This window comes from Guyanagaster necrorhizus, assembly GCF_019112545.1.
Source record: "Guyanagaster necrorhizus MCA 3950 unplaced genomic scaffold BT62scaffold_46, whole genome shotgun sequence".
NCBI lineage: Eukaryota > Fungi > Basidiomycota > Agaricomycetes > Agaricales > Physalacriaceae > Guyanagaster > Guyanagaster necrorhizus.
This window is the reverse complement of record NW_025064925.1, coordinates 57,267-74,855: the sequence shown is the minus strand read 5'-3', so window position 1 is coordinate 74,855 and position 17,589 is coordinate 57,267. Positions and strand designations below refer to the sequence as shown.

At 46.8% G+C, this 17,589-nt stretch overlaps 7 protein-coding genes across 7 annotated transcripts; 6 read left to right on the top strand and 1 right to left on the bottom strand.

Annotated features, from left to right (window-relative positions):
• Nucleotides 1–157: 157 nt before the first annotated feature.
• On the top strand, nucleotides 158–2,897 carry BT62DRAFT_575156 (cytochrome P450). The gene is made up of 13 exons (XM_043181451.1): nucleotides 158–401; nucleotides 483–539; nucleotides 604–931; nucleotides 986–1,134; nucleotides 1,198–1,313; nucleotides 1,385–1,490; nucleotides 1,568–1,581; nucleotides 1,645–1,834; nucleotides 1,905–1,986; nucleotides 2,045–2,161; nucleotides 2,220–2,230; nucleotides 2,294–2,423; nucleotides 2,538–2,897. Exons 1-13 carry the CDS (start codon nucleotides 290–292, stop codon nucleotides 2,620–2,622), a joined length of 1,497 nt encoding a protein of 498 aa, XP_043034154.1. The 5' UTR covers nucleotides 158–289; the 3' UTR covers nucleotides 2,623–2,897.
• Nucleotides 2,898–4,197: 1,300 nt separating this feature from the next.
• On the top strand, nucleotides 4,198–4,947 carry BT62DRAFT_937794 (histone-fold-containing protein). The gene is made up of 3 exons (XM_043187402.1): nucleotides 4,198–4,624; nucleotides 4,682–4,866; nucleotides 4,921–4,947. The coding sequence occupies exons 1-2, from the start codon at nucleotides 4,370–4,372 to the stop codon at nucleotides 4,739–4,741; spliced, it is 315 nt and encodes a 104-aa protein (XP_043034153.1). The 5' UTR covers nucleotides 4,198–4,369; the 3' UTR covers nucleotides 4,742–4,866; nucleotides 4,921–4,947.
• An 838-nt stretch (nucleotides 4,948–5,785) lies between these two features.
• On the top strand, nucleotides 5,786–6,471 carry BT62DRAFT_574933 (uncharacterized protein). The gene is made up of 2 exons (XM_043181450.1): nucleotides 5,786–5,796; nucleotides 5,852–6,471. Exon 2 carries the CDS (start codon nucleotides 6,023–6,025, stop codon nucleotides 6,362–6,364), a length of 342 nt encoding a protein of 113 aa, XP_043034152.1. The 5' UTR covers nucleotides 5,786–5,796; nucleotides 5,852–6,022; the 3' UTR covers nucleotides 6,365–6,471.
• Nucleotides 6,472–7,735: 1,264 nt separating this feature from the next.
• On the top strand, nucleotides 7,736–9,031 carry BT62DRAFT_937793 (NAD(P)-binding protein). The gene is made up of 4 exons (XM_043187401.1): nucleotides 7,736–7,909; nucleotides 7,966–8,102; nucleotides 8,157–8,588; nucleotides 8,656–9,031. Exons 1-4 carry the CDS (start codon nucleotides 7,761–7,763, stop codon nucleotides 8,691–8,693), a joined length of 756 nt encoding a protein of 251 aa, XP_043034151.1. The 5' UTR covers nucleotides 7,736–7,760; the 3' UTR covers nucleotides 8,694–9,031.
• Nucleotides 9,032–9,927: 896 nt separating this feature from the next.
• On the bottom strand, nucleotides 9,928–10,406 carry BT62DRAFT_1012426 (uncharacterized protein; the record flags this gene model as incomplete). Its single annotated transcript, XM_043177926.1, has 3 exons — nucleotides 9,928–10,002; nucleotides 10,051–10,225; nucleotides 10,282–10,406. The coding sequence occupies 3 exons, from the start codon at nucleotides 10,404–10,406 to the stop codon at nucleotides 9,928–9,930; spliced, it is 375 nt and encodes a 124-aa protein (XP_043034150.1).
• A 286-nt stretch (nucleotides 10,407–10,692) lies between these two features.
• On the top strand, nucleotides 10,693–11,841 carry BT62DRAFT_1012425 (uncharacterized protein; the record flags this gene model as incomplete). The annotated part of the gene is made up of 6 exons (XM_043177925.1): nucleotides 10,693–10,908; nucleotides 10,962–11,246; nucleotides 11,295–11,332; nucleotides 11,385–11,508; nucleotides 11,562–11,720; nucleotides 11,773–11,841. 6 exons carry the CDS (start codon nucleotides 10,693–10,695, stop codon nucleotides 11,839–11,841), a joined length of 891 nt encoding a protein of 296 aa, XP_043034149.1.
• A 989-nt stretch (nucleotides 11,842–12,830) lies between these two features.
• BT62DRAFT_574888 (uncharacterized protein) lies at nucleotides 12,831–13,912 on the top strand. Its single transcript, XM_043181449.1, has 5 exons — nucleotides 12,831–13,000; nucleotides 13,053–13,337; nucleotides 13,387–13,424; nucleotides 13,473–13,791; nucleotides 13,850–13,912. Exons 2-4 carry the CDS (start codon nucleotides 13,143–13,145, stop codon nucleotides 13,780–13,782), a joined length of 543 nt encoding a protein of 180 aa, XP_043034148.1. The 5' UTR covers nucleotides 12,831–13,000; nucleotides 13,053–13,142; the 3' UTR covers nucleotides 13,783–13,791; nucleotides 13,850–13,912.
• Nucleotides 13,913–17,589: the final 3,677 nt, after the last annotated feature.

Below are 17,589 nucleotides of genomic sequence, written 5' to 3'. Positions count from 1 at the left end.
TTAACAAATGGGTACAGATCCATGATTGACGGCTAGTTATTCAGCCCAATCTTGTCCATGTTCTGAATGCGTATTGCGGTTCTGTCATTGTCAGGCAATCGAATCGGCCTTATTAAAAATTTGTCACCCCCCCCATGCTTCCATCAGCCCGTTCTGATTCCGGGATTCTTCAAGATATGAAGGTCGTCAGCCACGAATTCGCAGACGTTCTTCCGCATACACCCCCGACCTATTTAATCCTGCCCATCTGCGTGCTGTGCTTGGATCTAATTTTCTTGCAAGTAACATCATGCTGTCGGGGACATCGCTGGACTATGCTCTGCTTGCCGCCGCTCTTTTCTTCTCGACTATTCTTTTCGCACGCAGGCGTTCGCGTCCACCTTTGCCTCCGGGACCAAAAGGTCGTTTTCTCATCGGAAATATGTTTGGTATTCATGCCGCCGATTCTGTCGCGTAGTACTCGACTGACCTTGCTCTCTCAGATATCCCATCTGAAAGTGATGGAGGGGAAGTCTATGCACGGTGGGGAAAGGTCTACGGTGCGTTTACTTACGACTGTTTCGCGGGGGAAGCCAGCAGTGTTTTTCATTCCCACCCTGATAGGCAGCGACATCATATCCGCCACTGTCTTCGGAATGACTATCGTCGTCATAAACACGTTCGAAAAGGCTGTGGAAATGCTCGACAAGAAGGGAAAGATCTACTCTGACAGGCCGCGCATACCGATGGCTGGGGAGCTCATGGGGTGCAAACTGTCGATGGGAATCATGCCTTACGGGCGAAGGCTTCGAAGTTCGAGGAAGATGGTATATAAGGAGCTGGGAAGTAATCACGCCATAAGGGCCTTCTTCCCCCACGAAGAGAGGATGGCGCGATGTTTCGCGAAACGCCTTCTCGAAGCGCCTACCCACTTCAGCGAACATATCACTCTGTGAATAGCTCAGTGACACTGCTGTCCCCTGACGAAGTCTGACGTCTTTGATAGACACGCCGATGCCATTATTCTCAAGATTGCGTACGGTCACGAAGCCGTTTCGTTCAACGATGACTTTATCCAGAACGCTACTCGTTCCATGGAAGAAATGGGCAAAGGATGCGAACCCTCGGAGTTTTTGGTTAATGCAATTCCAATCCGTACGTGGCTTCTCGTAATGTTTGTTTCCTTCTCTTCCAAATTTCTGATTTTAGTGCCTCTAGTGTCGTACGTGCCGTCATGGTTCCCAGGAGCCGGCTTCAAGACAGTTGCTGCCGAGTGGAGGGAACATTACAATGTCATGGTCGACGCGCCTTTTAACCTCGTCAAGCAGCATATGGTAATTAATTCTCTCAGTCCCCCAGACCCCGTTCTCGCCTTTCGGTAGTTCATTGTCACTTTTTTTTTTAGGCCACAGGCGGATTCGGAGAGTCGTTCGTCTCTAAATGGCTTCAAAAGGGAATCTCGCCCGAGGAGGAAGAATACTTGAAACACGCGTCGGGCGCAATGATGGGAGGTGAGGTGTGCGCACTAGCGCGTTTTTTTCTTTCTTTCTTGCGCTATCTTGCTGACCTGAGTTGTTGTTCTCCACAGCTGGAGGAGAGACAGTGAGCAGCCTCCTATCGCAATGTTTATTATCCGTTGTCCGCTGCTCAACCTGGGTTTGTTAGACCAGTATAGCGTTGCACGTCTTCTTTTTAATGATGACGTTACATCCCGATATTCAGAAACGGGCTCAGGCTGAATTAGACGGCGTGATCGGACGCGACAGGCTGCCGTCTTTCGGGGACAGGGAGCAACTTCCTTACATTGATGCCATACGGAAAGAGATCCTTCGGACACATCCGCCAGTTCCCCAGAGTAAGTTTTTTTTACGACATTTCTCTTTCTTTGGTGGTTGTTGATCGTTAATTTTACGTTGGTTCTAAAGATCTCCCTCACTGTACGACGCAAGCCGATATTCAAGACGGGTACTATATTCCTGAGCGCTCGGTGATTGTCGTCAATATATGGTCAGTTTCCCTTTCCCGTCTTTAGATTAAGTCGTCATTATCGTGAGATACCCCGCAGGAACATCACACACGATCCGACGACACACAAGCGCCCGCATGAATTCAACCCTTCCCGATTTTTGGGTCCCAATCCAGAGAGGAATCCCTGTGACGTCATATTTGGATTCGGTAGACGGTCAGAATGCGTGTGTTTTCTCTTCATTTAACACTTTGATTGACGAATATTCGCATAGGATCTGTCCTGGTATGATCTTTTCCCTTTGTTCTCGTGGCGGTATCTAAAGGCAGCACGAACCCTCCTTGACAGGTCTTCGCTTGGCTGATGCATCGCTTTTCATTACGATAGCGACAGTGCTGTCCCTGTTCACTATTACGCCCATAACTGAGGGCGGTAAGCCAATTTTACCGATCTTTGAGGCTATACCCGGACCTGTCAGGTATGTGGTTTTTAAAGTTTTAATTGCCCCCGATCATTTATTCCTTTTCCTTTTCCTTGTCCTTGGCGCTCTTTTTTTTTTTAAATTTATTTATGTTTTTTTTTTTTTTCGTAGCCGAATTAAACCTTTCCGATGTAATATCGCTCCTAGAGACGGGCCACGAAAGGCGGGAGCAGTCATTGCGTTGCCTGGGTATTAAAGGGTGGGGTTGGCGTTTGCCATGATAACCCGTCTGTTTTGTTTGCCGTATTGGGCTGGTTCCTTTCCCCCTTCCCCCCCTCCTCTGTAAGTCGAGGTTTCCGTGGGTCGTGTAGTTTATAGGGTACCCTTAATCGTAATAATACTAATAATGCCGAGGGACGTGTATGTCGTTCGTTATATACATCCGGGCTTGAGTTTTATATAGGGCAGGGCGCCTGGAGATTCATTCAGTCTGCCGCTACGTTAACGTTGGGGACTAGAGCACGGGAAGGGCTGAGCATTGTGTATGGTTCGCCTCGTGGCATCCTCGTGCCATGGGTGATGGGTGGGTTGTTAGGCAATATGTCTCCAGGCGTGAGGAAAGGTTGAAGTGCACTTTTCGTGCACACTTCAGGTCCTTTATGGGTTTTTTAAGTACAGTCAGGCAAGTCTTACTGAAAGGGTCTCGATTAATTAGTATACCATCCATCTCCTCGATTGTTGTAAACCTGCTACTCGGTTTTTTTGTAGTGAGAGTCCTGAGGGGAAGTGCCCATAGCCTTCAATATAACCCTGCTCCCCCGTCCATTTTTTATCCAGCGCTGCGCGCAAGTCGATATGTCCTTCTTCATGAGATTCCAAGTGCCTCGATTCCGAAATCGATATAAGAAGGCCTGCCTCTGCCTGTCCGTCCGTCTCATATTAACTAACTCATAAAAAGTGAAGTGTGATTTGATTCTGTGGGCTAAGAGGACCGACCGAATGGTGTCCCCCCCGACCCCGATTGCTTTCCAGTCAGTCAATCTTCTGGCCACTCCGGAGAATCGATACAGCACAGAGACAGACGGACTTGGAAAAAAAAAAAAAACTAACGCTTCGGTAAAGTAAGAGTTCAAGCGACATATCCAAGCAGGGGTGTTGCTGCGTTCTCCCACCTCTAGAGTGAAATATCTTTTGGGTTCTAAGATGTCGTAGTCTTCTTCCTTCCGATACTCTCCAAATGCTTCAAAGCATTCTGGCACTTCGAGAAATGTCTCAAACACGGACGGTATTGATAGATGGAATATCTTACGCTCGGGGAATTATTATATGTGACATTCTCTGAAGGATGAATTGGATGCATTATAATACTTAAGGATTGAACATGGTCCGTCGCTCTCTACCTGGCGTATGTACGTGATTGAAAAGGATCCACTGGCGAGCCAGAGTTTCAGATGACATGATTCTGGAGTGCATAGCTAGATCGGCAGACCCCGCGGAGAGAGCCGACCCGCCGCCAAAAAAAGGTGGACCAACCACGTGATGTTCGGATAAGTTATGGTGTAGGGGCCTAGATGCACCTAGACCCGTCATTACCCTGACGATTCTCAGATTCTCAACATAAATCATCGCGTCCTTCATCGTCCGCACACATCATATAGCCTTCTCTCTAAGCGCTTTTTTTGTAGACACCGCCGTTGATAGGTCCTTACCCAGTACTTCACGAAGCATTCCGCGGCTGCGGAGGTATGTGTGCCACCCACTCGTTGTCAAGGGAAGGGATAATCCGACTGACGACCGGCTGTCGTTAGTGCCTTTATGGCGGAACTTCACCCAATTCTCGCTGCCCAAGAAGATGGGGCACCTCTGGAGCCACCAACTGAGGATCCCCCGGAACCGTTACCCATTACTGAACAGGAGGTTGGAGAGTACAGGGAGCAGGATCGGTTCCTACCTGTACGTTGCCACTGAGCCATGTCTCTGCCTGCGCGATACCTTATTATCCCATGCAGATAGCAAATGTGTCCCGAATTATGAAGTCTTCCGTCCCGCCCACCGCAAAAATAGCCAAGGACGCGAAAGAATGCGTCCAGGAATGTGTCTCAGAGTTTATTTCCTTCATCACGTCCGAGGCGGCGGAGAAATGTCAAATGGAGAAGAGGAAGACGATTGGAGGGGAGGATATCTTGTATGCGATGTCCACGCTGGGCTTCGACAACTATGCCGAGACGCTGAAAATTCATCTCGCGAAGCTACGGCAGGTACGCGGGCTATTTGGGTGGCTATTTGGGTTGGTTGCTAATCCCTTGTCATGATAGCATCAGAGCGGGACTAGTGGGAAAGATAATCATCTGGAGTCCAGGATAGACGAAGAGTAAGGTTTAGGCGGTCCGAAGTACGCTCCTAACTATTATGTACCCCCCTGATGATCTGTCACTGATGGATTATTTTTGAAGGTAGAAACATACATTACTGTATCAGTATATCGTTTTTTTTTATCTACGTGCGTCAAAGTTCCTCTTTGTCCTCCTCTCTTGTACTGACTCGACGCGACCAGGCTATTATATGACTGTTCGCTTTGTACTATACAACAAGACTTATCTCCCTGGTCGTCCGGTATTTGTCTGTTCGTGCATGCGACAAGGCTTGTCTGCCCGAGGGACTTTGCAAATCAACGTTCAGAGGAGATAACCTGATATGCATATCCATCGCAAGCAAACGGGGTTCGGACCGCTCAAAATGCATGCATATCACGACAACGGATCGCGGATTCGCCTTTTGCTCCGTTTGCTTAAATATCACCAGGTATGAAAGGAGATACATGTGATGACGTCAGTGTGTGTGCCTTTCCTTATTCCCTTTCATACCGGCACGCCGATCTTCAGGATAGTTGGCATGACGCGGCAAACCAAGGGAGAATATCTGTTTCACCGTCGATGACGACATCACGACGGCGCTGATAGCAAGTGCACGGACCACCCCGACGGGTACAAAAGGCGCGCTGCGCTCTTCGAAGCGACGGTCAAAACCTTTTTTCCTCCTTTCCCCCATCATGCCCTTACTTGGCTTCGTTCTTCGCTGTCATGGTCTCGGGGCCGGGGCCGCTTTCTTATGGATGTGATCTGGCCCTTCTCTGGCGTTTCGTTCTCGTTTGTTGCTGGGTATCGCTAGCGTCACATAATCAACGCCGTCTTCGACTGCTTCTATGCGGGTCCATCCATCGTTCTCATCCGCAGTGAAACCTCCGCATTTTGATTGACATCATTTCTGTTCGATGTGCATCAATATTCCGTCGCCAACCCGCTTCTTTTAGACAAGCACTAGTTTCTCTGTTCGGTGCATTGAACTCGTTTGAGCGTCGGTTAACGTCCCCGGATATCTTCCCGTGATCTATCACCGTCCTGGTGGGAGGCGGGAACTGTGCTGCCTTCAAGTACGATTATTACACCTCAGATCTACATTTCGCGCTGACTTTGAAACCCTATCAGCCAATTGGACGCGCAACGTGGCTAAAGACGCCGAAAGAAGCCTTTTCACGATGCGCGAGTTCCCGCAGCCATTGACGCTATACATAATACCATCTACGACAGTGCTCTCCCCCTGGCTGACATCCCCGAGGCGAATACTCGCTTGTGCCTTTATTCCAGCGTGCGGTAGCGATGATTACAGATACTGACAGTCCCGTTTGTCCCCCTCGAGTGTTTTATCCGGATGATGGGTTCAGTCGATTTTTGGCTTACTGCGTAGCTGAACACCTTCGGAGGGTTGCTTCTACAGGGTGTCTTCATATTGATGCCATTATGGTTTCCATTCATTTCGGCACATGTGCAGATGGTGTCCAGTTTCATGCAAGTGCGTCCGTTCCTGATTTTCTCTCTCTCTGTGTCTGCACACTGGCCTTCTACTATGAGATTTGCATTCTATCAGTACTGTTAAATATTCCTGTAAAAGCTTATTGCTATCTTCCTTCCATCTGTAAAACTGTTCATCTGGACATATAGAATCTCACGTGAAATTTTAGGAAGTGCCTACTCTTGTGAGCCTTGAGCCAGCTTTAAGCCTGGGGCTTGCGGGATGCTTGTGTACCAACGAGATAGTCGTTGTTCCTGTTGGGATCGTGTTTGCGTTCACTCAGTTGCGTTTAAGCATGCCTGGAGCCCCAGATGGATTTGGTAGGCCACTTCTGGTTAAGCCAATTCCCGATGCTAATATAATTCAAGTGACATTTTGGGTACAAGTTTAATACTGTATCGGTTCGCAAAATGACTCCAGACACAGACTTTGTAGGTGTACTACCTTGCCTCGTCCTTCTGTCCATATCCGTAAGTACCTGAGGTTTTGAATCATTCCAGAAATGACATTCAATCTTGAACTAGGTGGTTACCATGGTCGGTATCTATATTTTCACAGATCCCGCAGAGTATTCTCATGAAAAGTTAACGTGGCAAGCCTTAGGTACGCTGCTTAAGGATGACTTCTAATGCCAGCGTGTAAACAAAAATTTTCACAGTACATGCCCTACTTCACTCTCGAAATGCAACATCGGAGACACTCGACGCGAAGAATACAGCCCAAGAGTGCAACATGCTTCCTTTTTCCGGACATTAATATGCTTTATCAAACAGTGAAGCGAACTCATTTTATATTGTCGTTTCCGTAGCATTGCTTTGTCAATGAATGGTAGTCTATCAATATGAGCCGATAGAATACCGAGCTAATATTAATGATACACTAATCTTTATCCTCAAGGCAGAAGAGCGGTCACATTCTTGTCTTCGCTCCAGGCATATACGTGCCAACCTCCTCCACTGCCTCTTCGCTAACACCGTATTCATCGCTTCCTTGCTCTTGCTGAACGCAGTAAGCCACCACATAGAACCAGGAGCAACTCGGAACTTTTTGTCGTTGAATGTCATGGCGATTTCACAGTGGAAGGGCAGACACCCATTCAACTCGCTCGTCACAGATCTAGGTCTACCGCATTGACCTTGATGTCCTCCACCTACAGGTCCTTCAGCAATACAATTGAATATGAATTCATCGCTGACTTGCCCGTGTTGTATGCACAGTGGCTGGTGTTCTACGCGAGCAGCAGGATGATGTCGAAAGAACGACGACGGCGCACATCATGGAATGCGAATGCGAAGCCTCGGGAGGAGGGCTGATCTCTGCAAAACTCCACCTGACTGTTTTAGCGCTAATTTTGGCCTGAAATACATCTTAGCACCCAGCTACCAGCCGAGACGGTTATTCTTCCTTTTTTTTCTTTTCCTCAAATTCCTGTCCTTGGGATTCCCATTTTGTACGGCATACGGAACACCATGCGATATCTTGTTCTATTAAAAACTAAACGCTGGCAACGGCATCCAAAATCGTGATTGTATCGTGACCACCATCATGGCTGCTTCCAGCGACCCGTACAAGCGTGTTATCCTCATCACAGGCTCGAATACTGGTATTGGATACGATGTTGCGAGGCTTTTGGCGGAGAAGGGTCATACGGTTTGGCTGTCATCGAGGAATGAGGCAGCTGGAAAACATGCACAGTGAATGACGGTTCCGTTCGACGGTGGGACTCTTATACTGATGACCACGATCTTAGGGCTAGACTCAAGGAAGAGCACGGTCTCAATGTCAAATATGTTCAGTTAGACATCACCGATACTGTTTCAGTCCATGCTGCGAAGGAGACCATCGAGAAGGCCGAAGCCAGGCTGGATACTCTGGTGAATAATGCAGGGAAGTCCCATTATTGTTTCTCTTGTTTTGGTTTGGTGCTGACGATACTATCAGGAATGAGCTACATGTCCGAGCCGCAGCAGGCTACTACCATCTCGCTCGACGTCATCCGCAATGCCTTCGAGCCCAACTTTTTTGGCCTTATCCAAACGACGCAGGCCTTCCTTCCTCTACTCAGAGCTTTGCCACAAGGCCACGCGTGCATCTTGAATGTGTCAACGCTGATGGCTTCGAACGCTACCCAGGCTGCCCCAGGTTCCGGTATGCATGTCGTTGCATACAACACCAGCAAAGTCGCGATGAACTCTTACTCAATTGCGCTGGCGAAGGAGCTCGAACACGAGGGAATCAAGGTCAACGTGATTAGCCCCGGGTTTATATCGACGAAGTTGAACATGTATGCGCCAGGGGGGAAGACGACTGCAGAGGGTGCTTCGGTGCTTGTTCCATGGGCACTGTTGGGACCAGACGATATTGGAAAGACCTGTAAATATATATATATTTTTTTTGGATCGAATCTTCCGGAAGATGCGCTGACGTCCATGTTTTGCAGGTCAATTTTGGCGAGGCAACGAGCAGTTACCTTGGTAGAGAATGTACCCAGTAGCAATCAATTCATAATTACTCATCAGTCTTGTAACTGGTTCTCACACTTACGTTGCCGAAACAGATAGGCCGGTTTTCCAAATTCTATAAACTCTACGGGAATCCTTGCTATCTCCGCCGCACTACCTGGGTCTAGACCTGAGCGTCAGATGTCTGACCAATCTCATTTCGGTACGAAAAACTGCTTGAAGACCCCTCTGGCATGGTATACTTACTCTGCAGGTAAGCTCTTAGAGGCGATCGAAGATCTTGACCCATGAATATGCTTCCGCGGAAAAAATTCCTTGAGACATAGGCTACTTATACCTCCATGTCTAGTTCCCAGATGAATATGAATACTATCTAACGCCGTCAAATCGGCCTTCGTTGGAGCCTACCTTTCGACTTTTCTGTATGGTGCGCCTGTTTATTGTCGCTCTAGATATTGCGTTGGACATATTCTCCAAGCGCCTATATTATGATCACGTATCAACGCAGCCTTGTCATGTATCACCGCTACAAAATGAAACGAGTGCACATGTAACTCCTGGTTACTCATATTGCACTGTTTCTTCTCATCAATTTGGTTTGTTCTCTGTCTAATCTTCTGTCGACGACTAACCGGAGTTTCAGTGCTGCATGACAACTATTGTACTCACTCTGTACAGCGTATTCCACATAGTTTCGGATGATACTATCAGTCTACATCCGTGGTGGTCCCGCTAGAGCCTCATTGACAATTCGGCATGGGTTCTTCCGATCCTCGTGGCTGATGCGTTCCTTGTAAGACCCTCGTCAGTCTGACTTGTTCGGGAGGCTGACTAGGATGCTCATGGACATAGATTTATCGCACGTTCATCATCTGGATGAACAGCTATATTGTAGTTTTGGTTCTTTTATTGCTCTCCGCTGCAGACGCTGGTGAGGAATATCGTCTCGTGGTATATTCACCCAAACCAAAGCTCCTTGACAAAGAACTGACATTTACCTGCTAACCATTCTGGAAAAACTGATATTACCGTCTCGCCAGGTGCTCATGTTGGCAGCTGGTAGTTGTAAGAGTAGAAGTAAGGTGGATATTCTGTATAAACTACGGTACAATTGCGAGGCTTTTATACCTCTCCAAGTGTTCTAGTATATTCTAAGAGTAAACTAAAATAGTCCATAAGGAGAGGAAAGAGAAACAACTAGAACAGACGTGTAAGTACGCGTCGAGGTGTCGATGACTAAAAGGTCCGGATCATATCCGTGACCGAGTCGTCGGCTTGTTTCCCAACACAGACACTTCGGCATCATGACACTGGTTGCCAACATCCTATGTACTGGTAAGTCTTCACGGTCAACACATCATACCATTTCTGACTGTCGTAGTGAAACGGTTCACTTCGTATGAAGTCTGAATTTTATTTATCATTTTGCATACTGAAGCCACAGTTGGCACTGCTTCGGGAGCTTTGGAAAGAGCTTTCCGAATCCAGAAATAAAATTTTGCCCGAATTTCGCTAATCAAAGACAGATCTTTGAGTCGGAGAAGAGCCCTAAGAGCAGAAAATCAGATACACGACGGTTGAAGATTGAGACGTAGTGGTCATACGTGTTTATATCTTCAATGAGATCGTCTCTTAGAGGCTTGGGCCGAACGCTGTCCTGGTTAGCGTCGTTTAGCAGTATATTCACCTGGTTCTTTATAGAGTTTATTTCTTCTGAGGTAACAGGCATATCGAGAAGAGGGAAAGCTGGTGCAGAGACAAACGGTAAATTCACTCACAATACACCTCGTACTTAGATACTAGATTGCCCAGAGCTGAGTCGGTCTACCATTCTGGAGATTGCTGTTGGCTATTTTGACAGAGTTGGTTCATCGGCGTATGGGGTCGAAACCGGTGCTGTTTGGAACAGATCAAATACCAACTCGACTGAGTAAAATTTGCAATTCGAGTAAACCTTCAAGGGACAACGGCCAGTAATTCGGCACCGTCCGTCACCTTTTCTTTTCGCCACGACGATGCTTCGAACCCAGCTATCCTCGCTCCCGTTTAAAGATCATCGCTCACCTAGTGAACTCTTTTGGGTTAAGCATCAACCGTATTTGGAAAACCAAGGTTACCTGCTCCGCCCTCGGTACCATCCAGACTGGTGCCCTTCATGGATCCAAAAGGATGGCACCAACTTGAGAGAAAAGAATTCTTTTCTGCTCTTCGAGGACCAACATCGGTCGATTGTGAGATTTATATTACTTCGTTATTCTTTGTTAAGAGAAATCTTTGCTTCTAGTATACGTCCGTTGTCTTAGATGCAATTCGGATCGAGGATGGTGTCAAGGTCGCCCTTCGTATCGTACCAGTAGGTTCACAGGAACTAGCTATGATGATGCACCTCTCCTCGCCCCAAATGCGCTCCGACCCACGCAACCATACCGTTCCTGTTCTGGGAACTATACCGATACCTGGCGAGGAGAATGACAGGGTGTTTGTAATCTTGCCTGTCCTTCGATGGTTTCACCCTCCGGACTTTCACTGCCGACGCCAGTTTGCCGATGCATTTCGACAAATATTAGAGGTGTGCTACTGAATCCTTCGTATTCAGGCTCGTCTTACGTCAAACCAGGGTATAGATTTCATGCATGAAAACAACATCGCGCACGGGTGAGTCCATCGATGCTCTCTACATAAATGGGTTTCAGTAACGTTGCTCTAGAGATGCATGTACGCTCAACTTCCTGATGGACGCCACCAATGTCTGCCCGAAAGGCTTTCACATGGCCGATACAGACAGCATAGACGAACTTGGCCATGGACTTCATGCAAGACCACGGTGCCTTGTACCCCCCGTCAAATACTACATCATTGATTTCACTACATCATTGATTTCGAGACCACAAAGCACTTTCCCGAGGGCAAGGATGCTGCACGGACCATAGAGCTAAAGTGTCAGATAAAGACTTCGCCAGAATTTCTCAGTGCCCCAGTGCCGTACAATCCATTTCGACTGGACGTCTACAACGTCCGTGCGACATTTCTCAGCTTTTGTGAGGTATTCAGTTCTCAGCCCTCTTTTTCTATTTTAAATTAACGTTGCTGTAAAGAAGTATGCTGGTGTGGATGAGTTCAAGCCGTTCTGTGTTGAGATGATGGCTAAAGATCCATCTAAATGACCGACCACGAAGGAGATGCTCCGGAAATTTGACATGTTCATTGGGTCGAAGGATCAGATATGGCTTCGCAGTCGCATTTAGCTGGATTACGCATGGTGTAAGCCCCCGTCTCGATTTGTTCAATTTCTGTGGCGGAAATTCCCTATTCTTTTACCGTACTTCTGATTCAGATTAGACCGTTTCGTATTTTTCATTTGCTATCACATTGCTATCAGAGCTGTCAAACGTCTATGATGATCTATCTATATTGAACCTGCGGTACACTGATCTCCATATCTGACATTCAACAGACATACAATGCGACGATGAATCATTCAGACTTATTAGTCAAAGAATCTTTATCACTGATTCAATCACTGACACACCGTCGATGAACGATAGACACAATGGGATAAACTCGACGTATCGTCATTTCCCCAGCCCGATTGGTGACGGCCCATGGAACATCATTAGAGGCGTACCTGGGTAGGTTCAGATGGTGAGGCGGAAGGGCAAACCAGGACTTCCGTATGAGATTGCAAGGTCAATTTCAAGGAGCGGGGGAATATGCAGGGTAGTGGGGTCGAGGCTTGATGCCAGGTGGAGAATGAAATCAGCAGTTAGACGCCGGTGACTCCCTTGATTCATGAAATGTTGACGTAAATACCATTTTAGACCAATGCAGAGTTGACGGGGGGATTAAAAAAATGAGTATTTGATATCAATGACAGTAAGTAATCATAAATGGACTGCCATTTTCGCAAACGAACCAGCCAACTGATTAGGTTCGATTTACGAGCGGACAAGAATGTCCAGACCTCTGTAGATGTGGTCATGGCGCATTAATTCTCTGACTCACTGGGGACTGTACCTTTCGCGGGATCCAAATAGTTGACTGCTGCTGGTCCCCAGTCCCCGAAGCCGACAGATCGGCAGTTCCCACTGAAAACTTCCATTTTTTCCTTCATTATGGCCAGAACCCAGCCACCCGTACCTGCGTTCAAAGATGTCCGAACCGCTGCAGAATTATTTTGGGTGAAGCATCTGCCATTCTCGGAAACCCAAGGATTTATGCTCCGACCAAGGCCATCCAGAGTGGGACCCATCGTGGATTCTGAAGGATGGCACGGACCTGAAAGCAAAGTATGGCTTCAAAGTCGAGGACGATAATATTTTTCTGGTAGGTGCTTATTGAAACTTTGTTTCTCAAAAAGTATTATATGCATTTGCAGCATGTATCTGTCCTTCTCGACGCAACTCTGATAAAGGATGGTGTCAAGGTCGTCCTTCGAATTGTACCGGCAGGCTCACAGAAACTTGCCATGATGAAGCACTTATCATCTGCCGACATGGTTCGTGGCCCGCGAAACCGCACTATTCCTATCCTTGGAATAATACCTATTCCAGGTGAAGAGAAACAACGAGTTTTTGTAGTCTTGCCTATGCTACGTGCCTTCAACTCCCCCCCATTTCACTGTCGACGTGAGTTCGCCGATGCATTTCAACAGATCTTGGAGGCAGGCGGCTAGTCCATTTTTGTCACCAAGATACCTACACCGGTGATAGGGAATACATTTTATGCACGAACATAATATCGTGCACGGGTAAGTCGTTCTCTTGTATACCGAAATATCATTCTCATCGATTGGTAGAGATGCATGCACAAGCAATTTCATGATGGACGCCACCGGTGTATGTCCAAGGAGTTTTCATATCCCATACCCGCATAGCTACAATGGCGTCTACCACGTCCTTCATGAGCGACCTCGCTGCCTCGTGGCTCCGGTGTCTTACTATATCATCGATTTTGAAACAACCCGGCACTTCCCTGCCGGGAGAAACGACGCGCGCGCTACGGCCATGAAGTGCCAGATCAAGAATTCTCCGGAGTTTCTCTGCTCCCCTCCTCTGCACAACCCTTTCTGTCTGGATGTATACAACGTTGGTGCTACATTCTTCTGAATTTGTGAGGTATTTCATCTTATCTTTCTTTCCGCTGTATCATCACAAGCTCATGTACATTCGAAAGAGATATCACGGTCTAGATGATTTCAAGCCGTTCTTTCTGACCATGATGGCGGAAGATCCGTTACTGCGACCGACAACGACGCCATCGCTCGAGGAATTTGATGCGTTCATGGCCACAAAGGATGTCATATGGATGCGTAGCCGCATTGGCCTCATGACTGATTACACAAGCCACCGTCTCGCTTGGTGCAGTTTCTTTGGCAGAAATTTCCCTCTCTGTTACCGTACTTTTGAATCAGAATAGACTATTCGTGTTGTTCGTTTGTTGTCGTACTGCTCTCGACGCTGTCAAACATTTATCTTCAAGTACACAGATCTCTACTTGTAACTCAGTATCTCAAATTCAGTATGAACGCAATGGGTCAATTGAACCATTATTGTTACTAAGCGACCAATATCAAGGTGCTTATAATTGTAGTCACTGATACACCATTGATTACATCTGCATTGTGGCTCATTTCTGGTTCATAGGAGAAACTTGAATTTGGTAGGACTTCGCCTACCCAGGGAAGCGTGTCGCACCATCAGACAACTACCTCGGTACTTCTAGACTGCGAGTTAGAAGGAGGAACCAAGTATGGGATGGAAAGGTGAAATTCATGTAATACAGTTTCGTCAGGGAATGGGCCGGTGTCAAGGCCGAAGCGAGTCGACATTTAGTAGCCGGTGACATGTTTGATTCGTGATAAGTAAAGAGACGATCTTCATAGGCAAAGACGAGGGGGGGGGTGTCTCTATGGCTTTGCGGTTTGGTTCAGACCAACATTAGCCTCAACTCCAGAAGAGCATACACGGGCATTTGCTCCTTATCGTTGGAAAGTTGTGAGCTGGTTCCCGAATTACCGAGATGAAACCCTTAAAAACTAGATAGGGAATTAGACGCACTTCTCGTTAAACGATCAGATTTTTGCGATAGAATTGGCAGGAAGAATAATGGGAATTACGGAACACCGCGGTCATTTGAGACTCCTATGGCCTAGGTTTCCCTCGTACCATGAGACAACGTCATGATAAAGCTCCAAGATCAATAAAATACTTAGCACTGTGAGCCACAAGATCCGGTAATGATATTTGACATCCAGACCCGACTCAAGATTAAGAATGAAGATCGACTAGAAGGAAATACAGCAGCGATGTAGAATTACACGTTTCTGCGGGAGCAAGGATCTTGTAAACGAACATATTTCACCATGGAAAGAGCCAAGAAACTTCTAAAAGGGAAACCAGAGGTGAGGTTACGCGGTGGCTTGTGATGCTGATTCAGGAAGGCCGTGAGAAGAACGTCGGTACCGCTGATCTATGACTCGAAAACGCCGGGGATCAACGTTTTCGGCAACCAAGAAGTCTCTTAGGGTTTTTTTTTGTACTCAGCATTTGATTAACCACAACAAGTAAGCTAACTACTAAGATGCAGTGGAGGTACAGGGCCTTAGGATCCTCATTCCCTCTTGTTCCGGTCCCTCTGCTCTTCCTTTTGAGTTCCCTGGGTGTTTTGGCATGTAATGTGGAGTAGAGTAATGGACATGTATGGTATTTTGCACCCTCATGGTGGGCTAGTTGATTCATTTGATTCTGCAATTGGCTAAAGCCTGAGGTGTTTTGTGAGCATGTCTTGGATGCTGGCTGTGGATATGGTCTATGGTGTGACAGGTGTGCAGTGGTTACCCATGCTTGTCTTCCATGTCACCCTCATCTTCTTCCCACCACTCCCCTCCTTCTTCTTTATCTTCTGGCTCTGGAGCAAGCCTCGTCTCTTAGGGTTTGATCTTCATCTTTTGCTGAAGAAGTTTGCAGAGTTGAGATAAGGAAGATTTGTGTGTTCTTGGTTTCTGGTGTCCCAAAGGATCAAAGAATCAAATAGAAGATATCACAGGACTCCACTTGCATCACTGCATATTAACTGTTGTAAGTATAGAGGAGATAGCAGTACAGAGGATTAGATTAGCCTCTCGAGAGAGAGACATTCTACTTAAATACATTTTGTACTACTTTGAGATCTTTCTATGAAATACTAAATAAGTATGGATCACAGTCCAAGTCAGCTGCCACTGACCAATGTAGCATCTTTGAGTACATTCTTGTATTCACTCAGGATTGCTATCCCAACATTAACTGAGCACAATGAACATGATGAGTTCATCTTTGTTGGGATAGCAATCCTGAGCGAGTACGAGAACATACTCGAAGATACAATGCCAGTCAGCAGCAGCTGACTTGGATCGTGATCCGGACTTATTTAGTATCTCATAGAAAGATCTCGAAGTAATACAAAATGTATTTAAGTAGAACATCTCTCTCTCGAGAGGCTAATTATAATCCTCTGTACATTACTCTGCTCTCTACTTACAACAGTCTTCGGTGGCATGACTGGCCTCAATCAACCCATACAGTGATCATGAGCATGATGGTAGGAAGGGGCCTTGAAATGCTATTAGGTTACAGTGTAATGGACTCCCATGTTAGAAGGCAGTGGCCGGCCATTGATTGTGTTATTCTCGAGTCGGAATGTCACCGTAGGATTGGTGCATATAGTGATTTGAGTAGTTTTTGGATCTTCGAAGACATCCCCGTGGCGTCGGTTAAAGTACCGATGAAAACCCTCGCAGAGGTACGTGTTATGACGAGTGACTTTTCGTGTCACCTAGACCAAACACTGGGTTGTCTGTGCTGCCGATATCGCCTGGAGTTTTTTGTTAAGGGACATCTGGGTAGGCTATCCTTTGCGGAGTCCTTTTGAAATCATTCAACATTTCACAGGTGTTGAGAAAGAAACTATTCGGATAGAACTGTCGACAACAACTACAGCATCATATTTTCAGAGCATGTCTCAGCAAGCCGCGACGAAGTGTTTAAGAACCTCCAACACCTACAGCCCTTTTATCAATTCCTGTTTATGCAAACAGTTGGATGCACCTTTTTTATTGAAGGATATGTAGCAAAGAATGATGCGGCTATGTATCCCTACAAATATGGCCTGAAGCACCGAGGTGACTCTTGCTTTAGAGTGACCTTTGAGCACAAAGCTCCTGAACAAGGCCGTCGAATTCCAGGAAGGCTTTCGTTTATTGCATTGTTCCCTGCACAGGAAGCTGTGGTCGTGACGTAAGGCGACCAAAAGGTAGTTGATCCTCTACGTACGTTCTGTTGACCCTGGAGCAGATTACTAACCACTTGGCCTTAGGTATGCAAGAACTGCTTCACGATCTTCGACTCTCTGTTGAGCTCAGTCCCCTGTCAATATGCTTACGAGGGACGCGTGTGAAAACCATCAGCAAGCTGACGGCTTGAATTGCGAGGTGCGATGGCAGTGTCAACCGTCTTGGTACTTTCGTTCGTTACGATCGTATCGAAAAACTCAGATTCTTCGGGGCTCCTCTCTAGGCATGACCGTTAGTCGAATTGGCACCGAAATTTCTGCTGGGGACGGTGTATCAGTGTCGGGATTGCTTGAACTATCCCCGAAGGAGCATATCCAGCTGCTTCTCGAGCAGCAATGTAGAATGTCCCCTCTTTGGCAGATGAGGGTCCTCTTGTCATTATTATCGACGGTTTGGATGACTGTAATCCGTCGGAAGAGATGCTACCTGTTCTTGACAATGGATTTGGAACGAGTCCCCCTTTCATGCTACCAATCATTTTGTCCCATCATGTGGATCCCCCCACTCCAATACCAGAACAAAGGATGGCAATAATAGTCACTTTGGGCATAGCATCGGAAGATTCTATTCGTGATATTCGAAT